This window comes from Eriocheir sinensis, chromosome 51, assembly GCF_024679095.1.
Source record: "Eriocheir sinensis breed Jianghai 21 chromosome 51, ASM2467909v1, whole genome shotgun sequence".
NCBI lineage: Eukaryota > Metazoa > Arthropoda > Malacostraca > Decapoda > Varunidae > Eriocheir > Eriocheir sinensis.
Genome location: NC_066559.1, coordinates 2,556,038 through 2,574,912, shown reverse-complemented (window position 1 = coordinate 2,574,912; position 18,875 = coordinate 2,556,038). Strand labels below are relative to the sequence as shown.

The 18,875-nt window shown below is 50.0% G+C and overlaps 2 protein-coding genes across 4 annotated transcripts in view; both read left to right on the top strand.

Annotated features, from left to right (window-relative positions):
- The window catches only part of LOC126982526 (uncharacterized), a 63,919-nt gene that overhangs the window by 14,132 nt on the left and 30,912 nt on the right, over positions 1 to 18,875 (top strand). The window lies entirely within an intron of this gene.
- Positions 1 to 18,875, top strand: part of LOC126982525 (alpha-mannosidase 2x-like) — a 31,009-nt gene that overhangs the window by 4,985 nt on the left and 7,149 nt on the right. For all 3 annotated transcript variants that reach the window (XR_007735211.1, XR_007735213.1, XM_050834647.1), the window contains exons 4-22: positions 1,120 to 1,289; positions 1,790 to 1,937; positions 2,295 to 2,442; positions 2,941 to 3,112; positions 3,925 to 4,065; positions 5,326 to 5,486; positions 6,370 to 6,556; positions 7,431 to 7,608; positions 8,396 to 8,601; positions 9,950 to 10,138; positions 11,118 to 11,190; positions 12,533 to 12,724; positions 13,192 to 13,361; positions 13,723 to 13,935; positions 14,353 to 14,519; positions 15,144 to 15,430; positions 16,225 to 16,344; positions 16,586 to 16,693; positions 18,189 to 18,413. Coding sequence is in view for 1 of the 3 variants with exons in the window: in XM_050834647.1 (XP_050690604.1) it covers positions 1,120 to 1,289; positions 1,790 to 1,937; positions 2,295 to 2,442; positions 2,941 to 3,112; positions 3,925 to 4,065; positions 5,326 to 5,486; positions 6,370 to 6,556; positions 7,431 to 7,608; positions 8,396 to 8,601; positions 9,950 to 10,138; positions 11,118 to 11,190; positions 12,533 to 12,724; positions 13,192 to 13,361; positions 13,723 to 13,935; positions 14,353 to 14,519; positions 15,144 to 15,430; positions 16,225 to 16,344; positions 16,586 to 16,693; positions 18,189 to 18,413 (3,255 nt within the window). In the remaining 2 variants the exon portion in view is untranslated. The remainder of the gene's footprint in view (positions 1 to 1,119; positions 1,290 to 1,789; positions 1,938 to 2,294; positions 2,443 to 2,940; positions 3,113 to 3,924; positions 4,066 to 5,325; positions 5,487 to 6,369; positions 6,557 to 7,430; positions 7,609 to 8,395; positions 8,602 to 9,949; positions 10,139 to 11,117; positions 11,191 to 12,532; positions 12,725 to 13,191; positions 13,362 to 13,722; positions 13,936 to 14,352; positions 14,520 to 15,143; positions 15,431 to 16,224; positions 16,345 to 16,585; positions 16,694 to 18,188; positions 18,414 to 18,875) is intronic.

Sequence of the window (18,875 nt, the reverse complement as noted above, 5' to 3'; positions counted from 1 at the left end):
TGACAGTTCTAGCTTCTTGACATCCATTCTTTAGTAAGATGACCAGAACTGAATTGGTAGTATGCATTTCTTTAGTCAGTCTCTTCCTTTACTTAAGCATGGGATAGATTTACCCTTGACAATAGAAAAACAACACAAAGCCTGCGATTTTCATGTAATTTTCATCTGATCTGTCTTTCATATCTTCCATGTATATACCCTTCCTCCATCCTCTCCCTCCTCTCCCTGTACACCTCCATCTCTCTCCCTTACCCTCCCTTATTCCTAGACGTCCCACATCAGTTCATAGTTTGTTCTTCACTCTTCTCTCCCTGTACACCTTAATCTCCCTTACCCTCCCTGGCTTCCCACATCAGTTCTTGTTTTGCTCTCCATTCTTCTCTCCCTGCACACCTTAATCTCCCTTACCCTCCCTGGCTTCCCACATCAGTTCTTGTTTTACTCTCCATTCATCTCTCCCTGCACCACTGTATCTCCCTGACACTCCCTGGCTTCCCACATCAGTTCTTGTTTTGCTCTCCATTCTTCTCTCCCTGCACACCTTAATCTCCCTTACCCTCCCTGGCTTCCCACATCAGTTCTTGTTTTACTCTCCATTCTTCTCTCCCTGCACACCTTAATCTCCCTTACCCTCCCTGGCTTCCCACATCAGTTCTTGTTTTACTCCCCATTCTTCTCTTCCTGCACACCTTAATCTCCCTTACCCTCCCTGGCTTCCCACAGCAGTTCTTGTTTTACTCTCCACTCCTCTCTCCTGCACACCTTAATCTCCTGGCTTCCCACATCAGTTCTTGTTTTGCTCTCCATTCTTCTCTCCTGCACACTTAATCTCCTTACCCTCCTGGCTTCCAGTTCAGTTCGTCATCTCTCCCTGCACACCTTAATCTCCCTTACCCTCCCTGGCTTCCCACATCAGTTCTTGTTTTACTCTTCTTCTCTCCTCCTGCACACCTCCCTTACCCTCTCCCTCCCCTCCCCCACATCAGTTCTTGTTTTACTCCCCATTCTTCTCTTCCTGCACACCTTAATCTCCCTTACCCTCCCTGGCTTCCCACAGCAGTTCTTGTTTTACTCTCCACTCCTCTCTCCGTTACCCTCCCTTTTTACCTCCCACACTAGGAGATCCTGTCCCTGGAGTCTCGTCTGCGGCGCTTGGAGAACAACATCCAGGCCAACCAACACACCATCTCGGAGATCAAGTCCCTGGTGCGGCAGCTGTCCAAGACCAGCGCCAGGGCCAGCTCCATCCTGGGCACTCAGATCGGGGCGCACCCTAACAAGTTTGTGAGGTGAGCCCGGTGGTGGCACTGTTGATAGGATGGCACCCCTGTTTGGCTGACCTGCTTGTTTCTTTTTCAGTTGTTTGCATGACCTTTGACCTTGCTGTCCTGTTTGTCTGACCTGCTTGTTTCTTCTTCAGTTCTTTGCATGACCTTTGACCTCGCTATCATTTCCCTGCCTCCTTCTCTCCCTCACTCTCCCTCTCCCTACCCCTTCCCCCTCCCTCCTCTCCCTGTAGTACACCTTCATCTCTCTCCCTTTTCTCCCTTTTTACCTCCCACACTCTCCCTCTCCCTGCCCCTTCCCCCTCCCTCCTCTCCCTGTACACCTTCATCTCTCTCCCTTTTCCCCCTTTTAACCTCCCACACTCTCCCTCTCTCCCTCCACAATGTATCCTCTCCCAGCCCCTTCATATTCTCCCTTCTTACTCTCCCTCCCTGTCCCTATCTCCTTACCTCCCACCCTCTCTCTCTCCCTCCACAATTTACCTCCATCTCTCATCTTCCAGGAACGGCATAGGGTCTGTGGGGGTGGAGGGGGGTGCCGCGGGGGGGAGTGCCATAGCTGTGCCGGGCATGAAAAACCTGAGCCATGCCTCCGTGATGCCCGACGACTGTGTGTTCGCCACCATGACAACGCCGCCCGTGGATATGTCGGTGAGTGTGTGTGTGTGTGTGTGTGTGTGTGTATGTGTGTGTGTGTGTGTGTGTGTGTATTAAGCAAGTTGTATTTACCGAGCATGTGTGTGGAAAGGGAAGGGGATGTGTGTGTGTGTGTGTGTGTGTGTGTGTGACCATGGATTGATGTATATAAATAATAATTCACTTTTTCATACAATTTCATCTGTTAATATATGCTATTCATCACACACACACACACACACACACACACACACTCACACACTTCTTGCATTTCATTGCTTTCTTTTTTCAACTTTTTCTTTTCTTTTTTCTTCTTTTTTTCCTTTTCTCTACGAGTGTCAACCCTCTCTCTCCCGTCAACTCTTCTATCAGATGGACCGCGTGTACGAGCAGCTCAAATTTGACAACCCTGACGGCGGCGCGTGGAAGCAGGGGTGGGACATCAAGTTCTCCGCCGAGCAGTGGACGCCGGAGAACAAGCTGAGGGTCTTCGTCGTCCCTCACTCGCACAATGACCCGGGTGAGAGCGACGGTTAATTGATTTGTATTTATTTATTTATTTATTTTTTTTTTATAATTTTTTTCTCTACATTTTTTTTACTGAATTTTCTTTCCTCCTATTCTTTGTTTTGTGTTTCTTTTTCTTCATTTTTCTTTATCTAACTTTTTCTTCTTTCTTTTTTCAGCTCCTCCTCTGTCTCTTTGTCTGTCTGTCTGTCTGTCTGTCTTTTTCTGTCTCAATCCCTGTCTTCTCCTGTCTTTTCATCTTTCTTCTTTCAACATTCTTCATTTCTCTGTCTGTTTCCTTGTCCTCCTCCTCCTCATACTACTACTACTACTACTACTACTACTACTACTACTACTACTACTACTACTACTACTACTACTACTACTCCCACCACTACCTATACTATTACTACCATTGCCAGCCTACCATCACCACCACCACCACCACCACCATGAACTTAACCTCCACCACACCTACCACTAACTCCACTACCATTCCTACCATCGCCAGGGTGGATCAAGACCCTGGACCAGTACTACCACGACCAGACCCGCCACATCCTGGACCTGATGGTGGAGAAGCTGCCAGTGGATGAGAGGCGGAAGTTCATCTGGGCGGAGATATCCTACCTCTCCATGTGGTGGGACCAGCAGACGGAGACCACCAGGAATGCTGTCAGGAGGTGAGGGGGGGGCGGGGGTGCTGTCTGTCTGTCTGTCCAGGAGGTGAGGGTGTGTGTGCATGCTGTCTGTCTGTCTCTGCCTGTCTGTCTTTGTAAGTCTCTCTCTCTCTATCTTTCTCTCTTCTTTATTTCCGTTTCTGTCTGTCTCTTTGTGTCTCTGTCTGTCCAGGAGGTGAGGGTGTGTGTGCATGCTGTCTGTCTGTCTCTGCCTGTCTGTCTTTCTGTGTAAGTCTATCTATCTCTATTTCTTCTTTCTTTCCCTTTCTGTCTGTCTCTTTGTGTCTCTGTCTGTCCAGGAGGTGAGGGTGTGTGTGCATGCTGTCTGTCTGTCTCTGCCTGTCTGTCTTTCTGTGTAAGTCTGTCTATCTCTATCTCTTCTTTCTTTCCCTGTCTGTCTGTCTCTTTGTGTCTCTGTCTGTCCAGGAGGTGAGGGTGTGTGTGCATGCTGTCTGTCTGTCTCTGCCTGTCTGTCTTTCTGTGTAAGTCTATCTATCTCTATTTCTTCTTTCTCTCCCTGTCTGGCTGTCTCTCTTAGGGCCGCTTTAACAATCGTTTTGTTTGTTTTGATCGTTACCAATGGCTGCGGGGTTAGCCTAGCCCCGCACCTTGCCGCACACTCTCAACACCTGTCGGTTCCTCCGCAGCTGCCACTACCCCATAGACCAGCTTCACGTGGAAAACTATAGCGTCGATCATTGGTAACACTCAAAAACAAACAAAACGACTGAAAGCGCCCCTAACCACCACTAACACCCCTAACCTAGCCTAGCCCTAACTGTCCCAAGCCCTAACCTAGCCTTTCCCTCTGTCAGGTTGCTGGAGCGCGGTCAGCTGGAGGTGGTCACGGGTGGCTGGGTGATGAGCGATGAGGCCAACACCCACTACTTCGCCCTCCTGGAGCAGATGCTGGAGGGACATGAGTGGATGAAGCTCAACCTCGGAGTGAAGCCAAAGTGAGTAGGAGGAGAGGGAGTGAGAGGAGGAGGAGGAGGAATGTAAGGAGTGGCCTGACGATGGAGTGAGAGGGAAGAGAAGAGAGGAGGAGGAGGAGGAGGAGAGAGGGTAGTGATTGAACTGAGAGGGAGGAGGAGGAGAAGGAGGAGTGAGCTGAGAGGGGAGTGAGAGGAAAAAGGAGGAGGAGGAGTGCAAGGAGTTAGCCGAAAGGGAAGCGAGAAGAAAGAGGAGGAGGAAGCTGAGAGGAAAAGAGAGGAGGAGGAGGAGGCTGGGAGGAAAAGAGAGGAGGAGGAGGAGGCTGAGAGGAAAAGAGAGGAGGAGGAGGAGGCTGAGAGGGAGTGTGGAAGGAGGAGGAGTGCAAGGAGTTAGCCGAGAGGAAAGAGGAGGAGGAGAAGTCTGAGAGAGAGTGTGGAGGGAAGAGGAGGAGATAGGAGGAGGAGGAGGAGGAAGAGGAAGAGAGTGCAAGGAGTGTGTGTTATCAGCACATCTAAGAGGGGGCCAAAATTTCATCCTTTTAAACACACTTATTTTTCTCATAAACTTACAACTCAAATTCATGTTTTCTTTATGTGATAGGAAGTGCAACATTCAGTCAGTAAGGCAGTCAGTCAGTTGGTCATTCAGTCAGTCAGTCAGTCAGTTGGTCAGTCAGTTGGTCATTTGGTCAGTCAGTCAGTCATTTGGTCAGTCATTTGGTCATTCAGTCAGTCAGTTGGTCATTCAGTCAGTCAGTCATTTGGTCATTCAGTCAGTCATTTGGTCATTCAGTCAGTCATTTGGTCAGTCAGTCAGTCATTTGGTCATTCAGTCAGTCATTTGGTCATTCAGTCAGTCATTTGGTCAGTCAGTCAGTCATTTGGTCAGTCAGTCAGTCAGTCATTTGGTCAGTCAGTCAGTCATTTGGTCAGTCAGTCAGTCATTTGGTCAGTCAGTCAGTCATTTGGTCATTCAGTCAGTCAGTCAGCTCCCTTTCCTCCTCTTCTCCCTTCCTCCCTCCCTTCTTTTTCTCTCCCTTCTTTTCTCTCTCTCTCTCTCTCTCTCTCTCTCTCTCTCTCTCTCTCTCTCTCTCTCTCTCTCTCTCTCTCTCTCTCTCTCTCTCTCTCTCTCTCTCTCTCTCTCTCTCTCTCTCTCTCTCTCCCCCCCCCCTTCCTACTCTTCCTTTCTCCCTCCACCTTTTCCACTCTCCTCTCTCCCACCCACCCATCCACCCCCCCACTCCACCCCCCCTCCCTAACCTGCCTTCCTCCTCTACCCCACAGCAACGGTTGGGCCATAGATCCGTTCGGCCTGACCCCCACCGTCGCCTACCTACACAAGCGTATGGGCCTGGAGAACATGGTGATTCAGCGCGCCCACTACTCCATCAAGAAGCATCTGGCGCAGGAACGCAGTTTGGAGTTCAGGTGGCGGCAGGCGTGGGGTAAGACACACACACACACACACACACACACACACACACAATTATCTTTTCTTTCCTTCCCTCCTTTCTATAATAAAAACACACACACACACACACACACACACACATACATTAAGGGAGGGAGGAATTAGGAAAGCAAAGCGAAGGGAGGGAGAGGATGAAGGAAGGAAGAGAGAAGGGAGGGGAGAGAGAGACAGGAGAAGAAAGGGGAGGGAAAGAAGGGAGGAAGGGAAGGGAGGAAGAGAGGAGAGAAGGCAGGGGAGAGAGAAAGGGAGAAGGGGAGGGAAAGAAGGGAGATGATAGGAGAGAGAGAATGGCACACAGGCAGATAGATGGAAGGGAGGAGGGAGGGAAAAAGAAGGGCGAAGAGATAAGCACCGAGGGAGGGAGAAAGACTAGCAGACAGACAGACAAAGGGAGAAGGAGGAGGGAGAGAAAAAAAGACACAGAAAGGGAGAAAGACTAGCAGACAGACAGACAAAGGGAGAAGGAGGAGGGAGAGAAAAAAAGACACAGAAAGGGAGAAAGAACCAGATAGACAGACAAAGTGAAAAAGGGAGAGAGAAACAGACAGACAGACAAAAGGAGGAAGGGAAGGGAGAAGGAGGGAGAAAGAGAACCAGACAGACAAAGGGAGAGAGAGTGAGAAGGAGAAAGAGACTCGGCTTCACTCTCTCCCTTTCCTTCTCCTCTTCTCCCTTCCTTCTTCCACCTCTCCCTCCCTCCTTTCTCTCCCTTTCTTTTCCTCTCTCCATCCTTCTCACTCTACTACTACTCCTACTACTACTACTACTACTACTACTACCACTACTACTACCAATGATAATAATAATAATAATAATAATAATAATAATAATAATAATAATAACAACTCCTCCCCCAGACCCCGGCACCACCACAGAGATCCTGACGCACCTCATGCCATTCTACAGCTACGACATCCCTCACACCTGCGGCCCCGACCCCAAGGTGTGCTGCCAGTTTGACTTCCGCCGCCTCCCTGGCACGGGCATCACCTGTCCCTGGCGCGTGCCCCCCCAGCCCATCACAGACCATAACGTGCACTCCAGGTATGCTAATGAGGAGGAGGCGCTGTGTCCTGTTTTGTTATGCAAGAGTTAATGAGTGACTTAAATCTCTCATCTTAATAAATGATTCACCTTCTCCTCTTCCTCCTCTTATTCCTCTTCCTCCTCCTTCCTTTTCTCCTTTCTCTCTCTCCTCCTCCTGCTCCTCCTCTTCTTCCTCCTCCTCCTCCTCCTCCTCCTCCATTCCATCCTTTCCTCCCACCACATTTTCTTCTCTCCTCCTCCTCCCCTTTCCTCCCCTTCCTTCTCCCTCTCCTTGCTTACTCTCTCTACCTTTTCCTCCATTTTTCCCTCCCCTCCACTCTTCTCCCTTTCCTCCTTCCCTCTCTCCTTTTTTCTCTCCCCTTCCTCCTCTTCTCTCTTCCTCCCTCTCACTCTCCCCTTCCTCCCTTCTTTCCTCCCTTTCCTTCTCTCTCTCACCCATTCCTTCTCCTCTGTTCTCCCCTTCCTTCTTTCTCTCTCTCCCTCCCTCTCTCTCCCTCCCTCCCTCTTCTTCCTCTCTCCCCTCCATTCTCACACTCCCTTCCTCCCTCCCATTTCCCTCCCCTCTCTTATTTTTCTCTCTTGTCCCTTCCTTCTCTCCCTGCCTCCTCTTCTTCCTCTCTCCCATTTCCCTCCCTCTCCTTCTCCCCCTTCTCTCCCTCTCCCTTCCTCTCCCTCAAGACATCAGTAAAAATAATATTACTGACCCATCTGCTGACTCGCTGACCTGCTCTTGTGTTTCTCTCTCTCCCTGCCTCCTCTTCTTCCTCTCTCCCATTTACCTCCCTTTCCCTTCCTCTCCCCCTCAAGAAATCAGTAAAATAACAACTTCCCCATTTGCTGACCCACTGACCTGCTGACTGTGTGTGTCTAGGGCGCTGCTGCTGCTTGACCAGTACCGGCGCAAGGCTCAGCTGTTCCGCACCAACACTCTGCTGGTGCCTCTGGGGGATGACTTCCGGTACACCCGCGCCGATGAGTGGGACCAGCAGTACACCAACTATCAGCGTCTCTTTGACCACCTCAACGCACAGACAGACCTGCATGTGGAGGTCTGTGGCCCGGGAACACTTGTCGGGGCACTCGCTTTGGGGTCTTGGGGGCCCTCTCTGTCTCCGTCTCTCCTTCTGTCTCTGTCTATCTGTATCTATCTGTCTTTGCCTCTGTCTGTCTATTTGTCTGTCTCTCTGCCTCTGTTTCTGTGTCTGTCTATCTGTATCTATCTGTCTTTGCCTCTCTCTGTCACTGTCTGTCTATTTGTCTGTCTCTGTCTCTATCTATCTATGTCTCTGTCTGTCTGCCTCTCTCTGTTTCTGTCACTGTCTCTCTCTGTCTGTCTGTCTCTATCTGTTTATCTATCTATGTCTCTCTGTCTTTCTCTGTCTCTGTCTGCCTCTCTCTGTTTTTGCCTCTGTCTGTCACTGTCTCTCTCTGTCTCTGTATCTGTCTCTCTCTGTCCCTCTCTCTCTTTCTTACTCTCTTCTCTTTCCATTTTTTTCCTCCCTCCACATCCCTTCTCCTCTCCTTGCCTTTTCTATCTTCCACATGCTCTCCTCTCCTCTTCTTCCTTTAGAGGAGGAGGAGAGGGAGTGCAAGGAGTGGTCTGAGAGGGAGTGTGGAGGAAAGAGAAGGAAGTGGAGGAGGAGAGGGAGTATGGAGGGAAGAGGAGGAGGAGAGGGAGTGTGGAGAGAAGAGGAGGAGGAGGAGGGGGACTGTGAAGTGGTGGAGTGGACGGAATTAGTTACACACACACACACACACACACACACACACACACACGTCCCCCCTCCACCCCCCTTCCCTCCCCCACACTCACCCTGGCACCCTTCCCCCCCACAGCTCCAGTTTGGCACCCTGGCCGACTACTTCCGGGCCCTGCATGAGGCGGAGGGCGGCAGCGAGGGGCCGGAGGAGAAGGCTGGCCTCCCCTCGCTCTCTGGTGACTTCTTTACCTATGCAGACCGCGACGACCACTACTGGAGCGGCTACTACACCTCCAGGCCCTTCTACAAGAGCCTGAACCGCCTGCTGGAGGGATATCTCAGGTTAGGTTAGAATTAGATTAGGTAAGGTTAGGTTAGAATTAGGTTAGGTTAGATTAGCATTAGGTTAGGTTAGGTTAGAATTAGGTTAGGTTAGATTAGCATTAGGTTAGGTTAGGTTAGGATTAGGTTAGGTTAGGTTACCATTAGGTTAGGTTAGGATTCGGTTAGCATTAAGTTAGGTTAGGTTAGGTTAGATTAGCACTAGGTTAGGTTAGGTTAGCATTAAGTTAGGTTATGTTAATGACTCACACACATATACACACACACACACACACACACACCTCCAGGCCCTTCTACAAGAGCCTGGACCGCCTGCTGGAGGGATATCTCAGGTCAGGATCGGTTATCTCTCTTTCTTAACTGTCTCTCCTCTGTCCTTCCTCCCTCTCCTTTCTCTCCCCTCTCCCTTCGCTCTCCCTCTCCTTCCCTCCTATCTTCCTTTCTTCTTTCTGATCTCCTTCCCTAATCATACCCAGAGACTACATTACTACTACTGCTACTACTACTACTACTACTACTACTTCTACTAATACTACCTCATTCTCTCCTTCTCCCCCCCTCTCTCTCTCTTTCTCCTCTCCCTCACACACTCTTCCCTATGAATCTCCCTCTCTTCCTTTCTCTCCCCAAGGTTCCCTCCCTCCCTCACACACACTTTCTCCCTCTCTCCCTCTTTCTCTCTCCCCAATATTCCCTCCCTCCCTCACACACACTTTCTCCCTCTCTCCCTCTTTCTCTCTCCCCAATATTCCCTCCCTCCCTCTTCCTCTCTCTTTCTCTCTCCCCAATATTCCCTCCCTCCCTCACACACACACTCTCTTTCTCCCCAACATTTCTCCCTCTCTCCCTCTTCCTCTCTCTTTTTCTCTCCCCAATATTCCCTCCCTTCCTCACACACACACTCTCTTTCTCCCCAATATTTCTCCCTCTCTCCCTCTTCCTCTCTCTCTCTTTTTCTCTCCCCAATGTTCCCTCGCTCCCTCACACACACACACACACACACACACTCACTCCCCATCATTCCTCTCACTCTTTTTCTCCCCAAGGTTCCCTCCCTCCCTCACAAACACACACTCTCTCTCTCTCTCTCTCTCTCTCTCTCTCTCTCTCTCTCTCTCTCTCTCTCTCTCTCTCTCTCTCTCTCTCTCTCTCTCTCTCTCTCTCTCTCTCTCTCTCTCTCCCTGCCAGTCCCTCACTCTACTACTACTTCTACTACTACTACTTCTACTACTACTACTATTAACAACAACATCAACACTAAACACAATAACCTTTCCACCCTTTCAATCCTTCACCACAGTAAGCTTCCCATCCCAGTGCGTCACCCTCCCTTTCCTTCCTTCCCCAGAGGTGCGGAGGTGCTGTTCTCCCTGGCTCTGGCCTCTCAGAGCGCCCTGGGCAGCCCCCCACCCCAGGGCATGGCCGAGGCACTGATGGCCCGCCTGGTGGTCGCGCGGCGCAACCTGGCACTCTTCCAGCACCACGACGGCATCACTGGCACCGCCAAGGACCACGTGGTGACGGACTACGCCCTCAGGTAATGGGGGTGGGGGGGGGGAGCTGGGTGTGTGTGTGTGTGGCTGGGCTGAGAGTACTGAGGGAAGAAGAGGAGGAGAGGGATTGTAGAATGGGTACCAGGTATTAATCTGGTGTTGTGTCCTGTCTCCTGGGATCTGTTCCTTTCTCCTATAATTCCTTCCCCTTCTGTCTCTCTCCGGCATATGACCACAGATGTTGCGCCCACTAAACCAAACTTTCCAACTTTTTCTGACCTTCTCCGTTATTTCCAAAATCCATTATAAGTGCGTCCATTATATCCAGGGTTTACTGTATATGTATATAGTTAAGCTGTTGTAGTTACCAGAAGCGGGTGGTTCAAAAACTATTCTCGGTTGGTCCCGGTGGATTTCTGACCATCCGATCTTGTCCGTTATATCCGAATTCCATTATAAGCGGGTCCGTTATATCCAGGGCTTACTGTATAGTTGAGGTCAAGAGTGCTGTGCAGCTATATAGACAATGTGCAGACAATATACACATTAAAAAAATATATATACCTACGTTTATTGGGTTCATTGGTATTATTGTGCATTTTTTTTTTTATTTCCGCCTCTTATAATGGACTTTCGGCATTAATTACCATGTAGCAGCGACGGGCCAATTTTGTGGTTTTACCATACCCCAAAAAAATAGATATAATCTGATCAAATCTGTTTTTGTTATATTATATTAAATTTTGGGTGTTGATGTGGTGATTTTTCTTTTTTTTTTTTTTAGGCTTGAAGGACCAGTTATATCCAGGGTTTACTGACTTGTTCTCCCTCCAATGTATGTTATGTCTGTTAAAAATGATAACAGGAAAAGAGATTACTATTAAGTGATGTGTTGGTAAGTCTGGAGCTGTTAACATTAGGCAGCAGTGTGTGTGTTCAGCTACTATTTGACACACACGGGTGACCGGGTGACAAGACGGGTGAATAACCAGCTCACCAACAGTCACCTCCTCTTCCTTCCAGACTGGTGAAGAGCGTGGATGACTGTCAGCACATCATACAACAGTCAGCTCACTACCTGCTATCCATGGATCAGGTAAGGGTAGTCCAGGGAGCCAGTCAGTCAGTTAGTAGCTCAGTCAGTCACATTATCCAGTCAGCCAGTCAATTATCCAGTTAGTCAGTCAGTAGCTCAGTCAGTCAGTCAGTAGCTCAGTCAGTCACATTATCCAGTTAGTCAGTTAGTAGCTCAGTCAGTCACATTATCCAGTTACTCAGTCAGTAGCTCAGTCAGTCACATTATCCAGTTAGTCAGTTAGTAGCTCAGTCAGTCACATTATCCAGTTAGTCAGTTAGTAGCTCAGTCAGTCAGTTATCTAGTTAGTAAGTCGGTCAGCTTGTTTGTTAGTTAGTTAGTCAGTCAGTCAGTAGCCCAATGAGTTATCTAGTTAAGTCAGTCCATCAGTCAGTCAGTAAGTCAGTCTGTTAGTAGGTCAGTCAGTAAGTCATACATTCACATCCTTAGTAAGTTCGTTTCTCCCTCCCTGCCGCACTCACACACTGATAAGGAGTCTGCAAGAAGCTGGTTGACTTATGCAAGGGCAAGGCAGCTTTTGTAAACCTAAACTATCCATGACTATACCTAACCTCTTCTTGAATGTGTCAAGCGTACTGGCACCCACCACATGACTGCCAGGCCTGTTCCACTCATCCACCACTCCACTGCTGAACCAATTCTTGCCTAGGTCTTGTTGAATCTGAATTTGTCCAACTTAGGTCAGGGGGGCTTCGTGGTGCAGTGGTTAGCACATTCGGCTCAAACTCCTATGAAAGGCTTGTCAAATGAGTGTTTCTTTAGGTTCATGGTACAGAGGAAGGGTCATACTACCACCAGGGTCATAAAACTACTCATGGAAATGCCCACAACTCCTATGAAAGGCTTGTCAAATGAGTGTTTCTTTAGGTTCATGGTACAGAGAAAGGGTCATACTACCACCAGGGCCATAAAACTACTCATGGAAATGCCCACAACTCCTATGAAAGGCTTGTCAAATGAGTGTTTCTTTAGGTTCATGGTACAGAGAAAGGGTCATACTACCACCAGGGCCATAAAACTACTCATGGAAATGCCCACAACTCCTATGAAAGGCTTGTCAAATGAGTGTTTCTTTAGGTTCATGGTACAGAGAAAGGGTCACACTACCACCAGGGCCATAAAACTACTCATGGAAATGCCCACAACTCCTAAAAAAGCCTCGGCAAATTTGTGTTCCTCTGCGGCTAAATGTCTTATGATACGACCCTTGAACCCACTGCTGCATGTCCTACTCTGCTCCCTGACCCCCAGAACCCTATTAACATACCCTTATTTAAACCCTTCTCTCTCTCCCTCCCCAGCGTTCACCCTTATTTAAACCCTTATCTCTCTCCCTCCCCAGCGCTCCTACCAGCCCCGCCCGGACACCGTTTTCTACGAGCTCGGTGAGAAGTTCACGGAGCACACCCGCCCCCCCTCACGCATGGTGCTGGGGCTGCAGGAGGGGGTGACTGTGGTGGCTGTGGTGTACAACCCAGACCCTCACAGACGCACACAGCTGCTCACCATACGCACATCAACGCCTTATGTGGAGGTGAGGCACAGGGAAGGAGGGGGAAGAAGGATGGCAGGGAGGGAGGGAGGAAAGGAAGAGGGAAGGATGGGAGGGAGGAAAGGAAGAGGAAAGAATTGGAAGGGAGGAAAGGGAGAGGGAAGGATGGGAGGGAGGAAAGTGAGAAGGAAGAATTGGAAGGGAGATTAGGAAGAGGGAAAAATGGGAAGGGAGGAAAGGGAGAGGGAAAAATGAAAGGGAGGGAAGAATTGGAAAGGGAGATTAGGAATAGGGAAAAATGGGAGATCAGGGAGAGGAAAGGAAGAGGGAGGGAGGGAGGGAAGGAAGAGAAGGATTCTATCTCTCCAACTTCCTTCCTTCCTTCCCTTTCCCATTCCTCCCTTCCCATCCTTTCCTTCCCTCCCATTCTTCCTCGTCCTCCTTTCCTTCCTCTCCCTCTCCATCTCTCCCTCCCCTCCCTTACCCCCCCTTCTAACCCCCTCCCCCAGATCGTCGGGCCCCAGGACAAGCCTACGCTGTGCCAGGTTGACCCGGTGTTCCTGCGGTGGGGTGAGGTCGCCAACACCCTCTACGATGTGACCTTCCTTGCTGACCTCCCCGGGCTGTCCCTCACCTCCTACAGTGTGCGCGCCGTGGGGCCGGACAAGATCAGGAAGGAGTGAGTTGTTTGTTTGTTTGTTTGTTTGTTTGTTTTTCCTTCTTCCTCCATATTCTCCTCCTCCTCCTCCTCCTCCTTCTTCTCATTCTCCTCCATTTTCTCTCCTCTCTCCCTCCTCATTCTCCTCCTTCTCTACCTCTTTCTCTCCTCCTCCTCCTCCTCCTCCTCATTCTAGTCTTTCTCCTCTTCCTCCTCATTCTCCACTTCTCTCTCCTCCTCCTCATTCTCCAGCTCCTCTTCCTCTTCCTCCTCCTCCTCCTCCTCCTCCTCCTCCTCCTCCACTCTTGTCCTACACCTCCTCCTCCTCCTCCTCCTCCTCCTCCTCCTCCACCTCTCATCACCTCCTCCACCTCCCCCCCAGGCTGGTGGTCCACGCCCGGGTCATGGCTCGGGGTCCCTCCACTGCATCCTTCCCCCCGGTGTTCCCCGTGGAGGAGGCCAAGCCCGGCGACCCCATTGTGGTGGAGGGCGCACATCTCTCCACAACCTTTGACCCTGACGGCCTCCTGCAGTCCATGTCCTCTCAGGGCCGGCAGATGAAGGTCAAGCTGGAGTTTGTCAAGTATGGGGTCAGGTGAGTGCCGTGTGTGTGTGTGTGCGTGTGTGTGTGTGTTGGGTTGGTTGGGAAAGAAGAGGAAGAAGAAGAGGAAGGAAGGAGGAAAGAAAAATGAGAGAGAGAGAGAGAGAGAGAGAGAGAGAGAGAGAGAGAGAGAGAGAGAGAGAGAGAGAGAGAGAGAGAGAGAGAGACAGCTACCATAATCACAGACCATGTAACACACACACACACACACACACACACACACACACAGAATGACACACTGCAGTTAGGACTTGGATAGGGATTAAGGATAGGGAAGTGTCACACACACACACACACACACACACACACACACACACACACACACACACACACACACACACACACACACACACACACCACCTCAAAACTAACCCCTCCTCCCCCTCATCCCTCCCCTCCTCCCCCTTACAGGAAGCACCAGGAGACCAGCGGCGCGTACCTCTTCCTGCCCGACAAGGAGGCTGAGGTGGTGGCTGGTGGTGGTGGTGGTGTGGTGGTGGTGAGGGGGCCGCTCCGCACCTCCGTCACCTCCCAACACAAGCATGTCCTCCACTCTGTCCATCTTGCCAGCTCTCCGGGTATGTGTGTGTGTGTGTGTGTGTGTGTTAGTTTGTGCGTTTCTCTTTTATTTATTTATTTTTTTCTCTCTTCCTCTACCTCTCTCCTCCTCCTCCTCCTCCTTCTCCTCTTTACTCTCCACCTCTCACTCCTCCTCTTCCTCCACTTTTCTCTCCTCTTCCTCCTCCTTTACCTCTCTTCTCCTCCTCCTCCTCCTCTCTTCCCTCTTCATTCTCTACCTTTCTCTGCCAATTCTTATTTCTTTCTTTATCTTCTTATTTTAACCTGTCCGCTGCGATTGGCACGGATTTGGCCTTCTCTGGTAGCCTGGTAACATTATACTCCCAGGTCTTTCTCTGCCTCTGTGGTGGATAGTGGAGTGTTTCCCATGTGGTATTGGTGTGCTGGATATCCCCTCCCATGGTGCAGGACTTTACATTTTTCTTCATTGAATTGTAACAGCCACTTTTAGCTCCATTCCAGTAGCTTGGTGAGGTCTAACTGTAGGAAATCCACATTCAAGGGGTTAAGTAGAGCATGTGTTTAAGCAGTCTTATAAGTATAGCAACATCAATACATAAGTGCAGTACCATTGCCATAGCAGTCTAGTAACATCACCCACACACCTTCCCTCCCTCTGCCAGGTGTTGACGGCTGGGGTCTGGATATCCACAACACCGTCGACATCTCCCCCGAACGCAACTTTGAGCTGGCCATGCGCGTGTCCTCGGACCTGGACAGCGGCAACACCTTCTTCACCGACCTCAATGGCTTCCAGATCACCAAGCGCTTGCGTTACGACAAGCTGCCGCTGCAAGGGAACTACTACCCTATACCCTCCCAGGCCTTCATACAGGACACGCACACCCGCCTCACCATCCTGGCCGCGCAGCCCGTCGGGGGAGCCTCACTCAAGCCTGGACAGATGGAGGTGTGTGTGTGTGTATTTACCTAGTTTACCTAGTTGTAATTTTACAGGGCCTGGGCTTACACTCGTGTGGTCCCGTCTCCGCATCTATAATTACCCAACTTTTCCTTGAAGCTCTGCACACTCTTCGCCGATACTGTTTCTTCACTTAGTCTGTTCCAAACCTCTATATTTCTTTGTGGGAAGCTATATTTCTTTATGTCTCTTGAGCATCTTCCCTTCCTCAACTTTTTACTATGTCCTATATGTGTGTGTGTGTGTGTGTGTGTGTGTGTGTAAACCCTGAAAAATTTGAGAATGTGGACCTCAGACTGACCCACACAACCTCTATGAAAGCCTTATCAAATATCCTTATGGCTCTTCCCTTCCCAGCCCTTCCCCAATTTTTTTAGAATATGGACCTCAGACTGACCCACACAACCTCTATGAAAGCCTTATCAAATATCCTTATGGCTCTTCCCTTCCCAGCCCTTCCCCAATTTTTTTAGAATGTGGACCTCAGACTGACCCACACAACCTCTATGAAAGCCTTATCAAATATCCTTATGGCTCTTCCCTTCCCAGCCCTTCCCCAATTTTCTTAGAGTATGGACCTCAAACTGACCCACACAACCTCTATGAAAGCCTTATCAAATATCCTTATGGCTCTTCCCTTCCCAGCCCTTCCCCAATTTTTTTAGAATATGGACCTCAGACTGACCCACACAACCTCTCCAAAAGCCTTATCAAATGTAGTAATGTGAAAGCCTTGTCGAATGTCCTAATGGCCTTCCCTTTCCCTCCCTTGCATTGGTCAGGTGATGATGGACCGTCGTCTGAACCAGGATGACAACCGTGGCCTGGGTCAGGGTGTGCTGGACAATGTTGCCACACCCAACATGTTCAGGCTGCTGCTGGAGCCGAGACTCTTCCCCAAGGTGAGGCAGGGGAGGAGGCGAGGGGGGTATGAGGAATAGAGAGGGATATATGGAGAGAAAGAAGAGGGTGAGATTGAAGGAGAGAGAACAGAGAGGGAGGGAGAGGAGAGGGAGAAGAAAAGGAGAGAGTGAAAGAGGGATAGGAGGAGGAGGAGAGGGAGAGAAAGAGAGGAATAGAAGGAGAGAGAGAGAGACAGAGAGAGAGAGAACATTTATCAACCTGTCTTTCCCATCCCTGCAGGAGTCTGGCACAGGGATGAAGAGTGACGCTGCCTTCCCGTCCCTGCTGGCACACGCATCGCTGCACAGCCTGCTATACCCCGTCAATCTGCTGCTGCCCACTGATAAGGTGAGGAGTAGTAGTAGTAGTAGTAGTAGTAGTAGGAGGAGGATTAGATATGGTTTTATAGTCATTCTGTGGTTTGGTTTCTCCTAAGGTATTTGTATTGTACTGAGGGAAATATTAAGGCCAGTCGCTGAGAGAGGGAGAGAAAGGGAGAGGGAGAGAGGGAGGAAGAGAGAGGGGGGGGGCAGTAGACAGATGAAAGTGAGATTAAAATAAAAGAAAAAAGGAAGAGAGTAAGATGATTATAGAGAAAAAAAGAATGGAAGAAAGGAAGGAAAGAAGAAAGGAAGGAAGAGATACAGAACAGATAAATTAAGCAGAGAGAGAGAGAGAGAGAGAGAGAGAGAGAGAGAGAGAGAGAGAGAGAACATTAAATCAACATGCATAGGTTCAGACAGCTGGTTACAGGCACATTCAGTTGGACACAGTAAATGCAGACTTCTTGGGCATGGGAGTGAACAGTTATCTTTCCTTCCTTAACCTTACGTCCCCTTCCCCTCCTTCCTTAACCCTGTGGTGGTGGTGGTGGTGGTAGCAGCGGGAATCATGTTTCTTAATGGTCCCTCTAAGCGAGAAGAACGAGAAAAATCATCACTCACACAAACCATTTCATAATATATATCAAAGCATTTGTGATCAGTTCATGTATCATCTATTTTTGGGGTTTATATCATGGCACAAATTTGGCCCGTCGCTGCTACACGGTAAAGCCACAATTTGGCCCGTCGCTGCTACACGGTAAAGCCACAATTTGGCCCGTCGCTGCTACACGGTAAAGCCACAAATTTGCCCCGTCGCTGCTTCACGGTAAAGCCACAAATTTGCCCCGTCGCTGCTACACGGTAAAGCTACAAATTTGGCCCGTCGCTGCTACACGGTTAATTCACCCACCCTTCCCTTCCTCCCCTTCCCTTCCCTTCCCTCCTCACCCCCTCCCTTCCTTTACTCACCTCTCCCCTTCCTTAACTCACCTCTCCCCTTCCTTAACTCACCTCTCCCCTTCCTTAACTCACCCCTTCCCTCCTCTTCCTCTCCTTCCTTAACATCACTTCCCTTTCCCTTCTCCCTTCACCCCCTCCCTTTCCTACCCTTCCTTAACTCACCCCTCCCCTCCCCTTCCTTAACTTCACCTAACCCCCTCCCCTTCCTCTCCTTCTATAACCTCCCTTCCCCTCTTCCCCTTCCCTTCCTCTCCCTCCTTATCTCACCCTCCCATCCTCTTCCTCTCCTTCCCAACACCCCCCTTACATAACCTCCCCTTCTTTCTCCCCCCTCCCCTTCCTCCCTTTCCTTATTCTCCCCCTTCGTCTTCTTCCATAACCTCCCCCCCTCCCTTTCCCACCCTTCCTTATCTCACCCCTTCCCTTCCCTTGCTCCCTTTCCTAATGCTCCCCCTTCCTCTTCTTCCATAACCTCACCCCCCCTCTCCCCCTTCCTCCCTTTCCTTATGCTCCCCCCTTCCCTAACCACCCTTAACCCTCCCTTCCCTCCCCCCCAGACCGGAGCCATGCAGCCGCGTTGGAGTGTCACCGGGGAGCTCCCGTGTGACGTCCACCTTGTCACCCTGCGCACCATGCTGGAGGCCGGCACCCCCGCCCCCGCCCCCCACCAGCCCCCCATCGCCTTCTCCCCCAGCCCCCTCAACGCCCTCCTCCTGCACCGCATTGGGTTTGACTGTGGGTTCAAGTCGCCGGGAGTCTCATGTTCGACCAATGGGGGCAAGGTGAGTGAGTGTGTGTGTGTGTGTGTGTGTGTGTGTGTTATAGAGTGGAGGAGAAGGAAAAGGGAGGAGGGATAGGAAGGAAGGAGAAGGAAGAAAATAAATACCAAAAGAGAGACAGAAAATTTAAGAAAGGAAGGAAGGAAGGAGGGGATGAAAGAACGAAGGAAGAGATGAAGAAGAGAGAGAGAGAGAGAGAGAGAGAGAGAGAGAGAGAGAGAGAGAGAGAGAGAGAGAGAGAAGATGATGCAAGTGAAGGAAGGAAGGAAGGAGAAAGAAGAGAGAAGGAGGAGGAAAGAAAAAGAAAAGATGAAGGCAGGTTGGGAGGGAGAGAGAGAGAAAAAAACATTATGACAGCAAGAAGAAAGAAAAGAAGGAAGGAAGGAAGGAAGGAAGGAAGGGAGTAAAAGAGAAGAAGAGAGAGAGAAGGAAGGAAGGAAGTAGAGAGAGGGAGAAGGAGAAGGA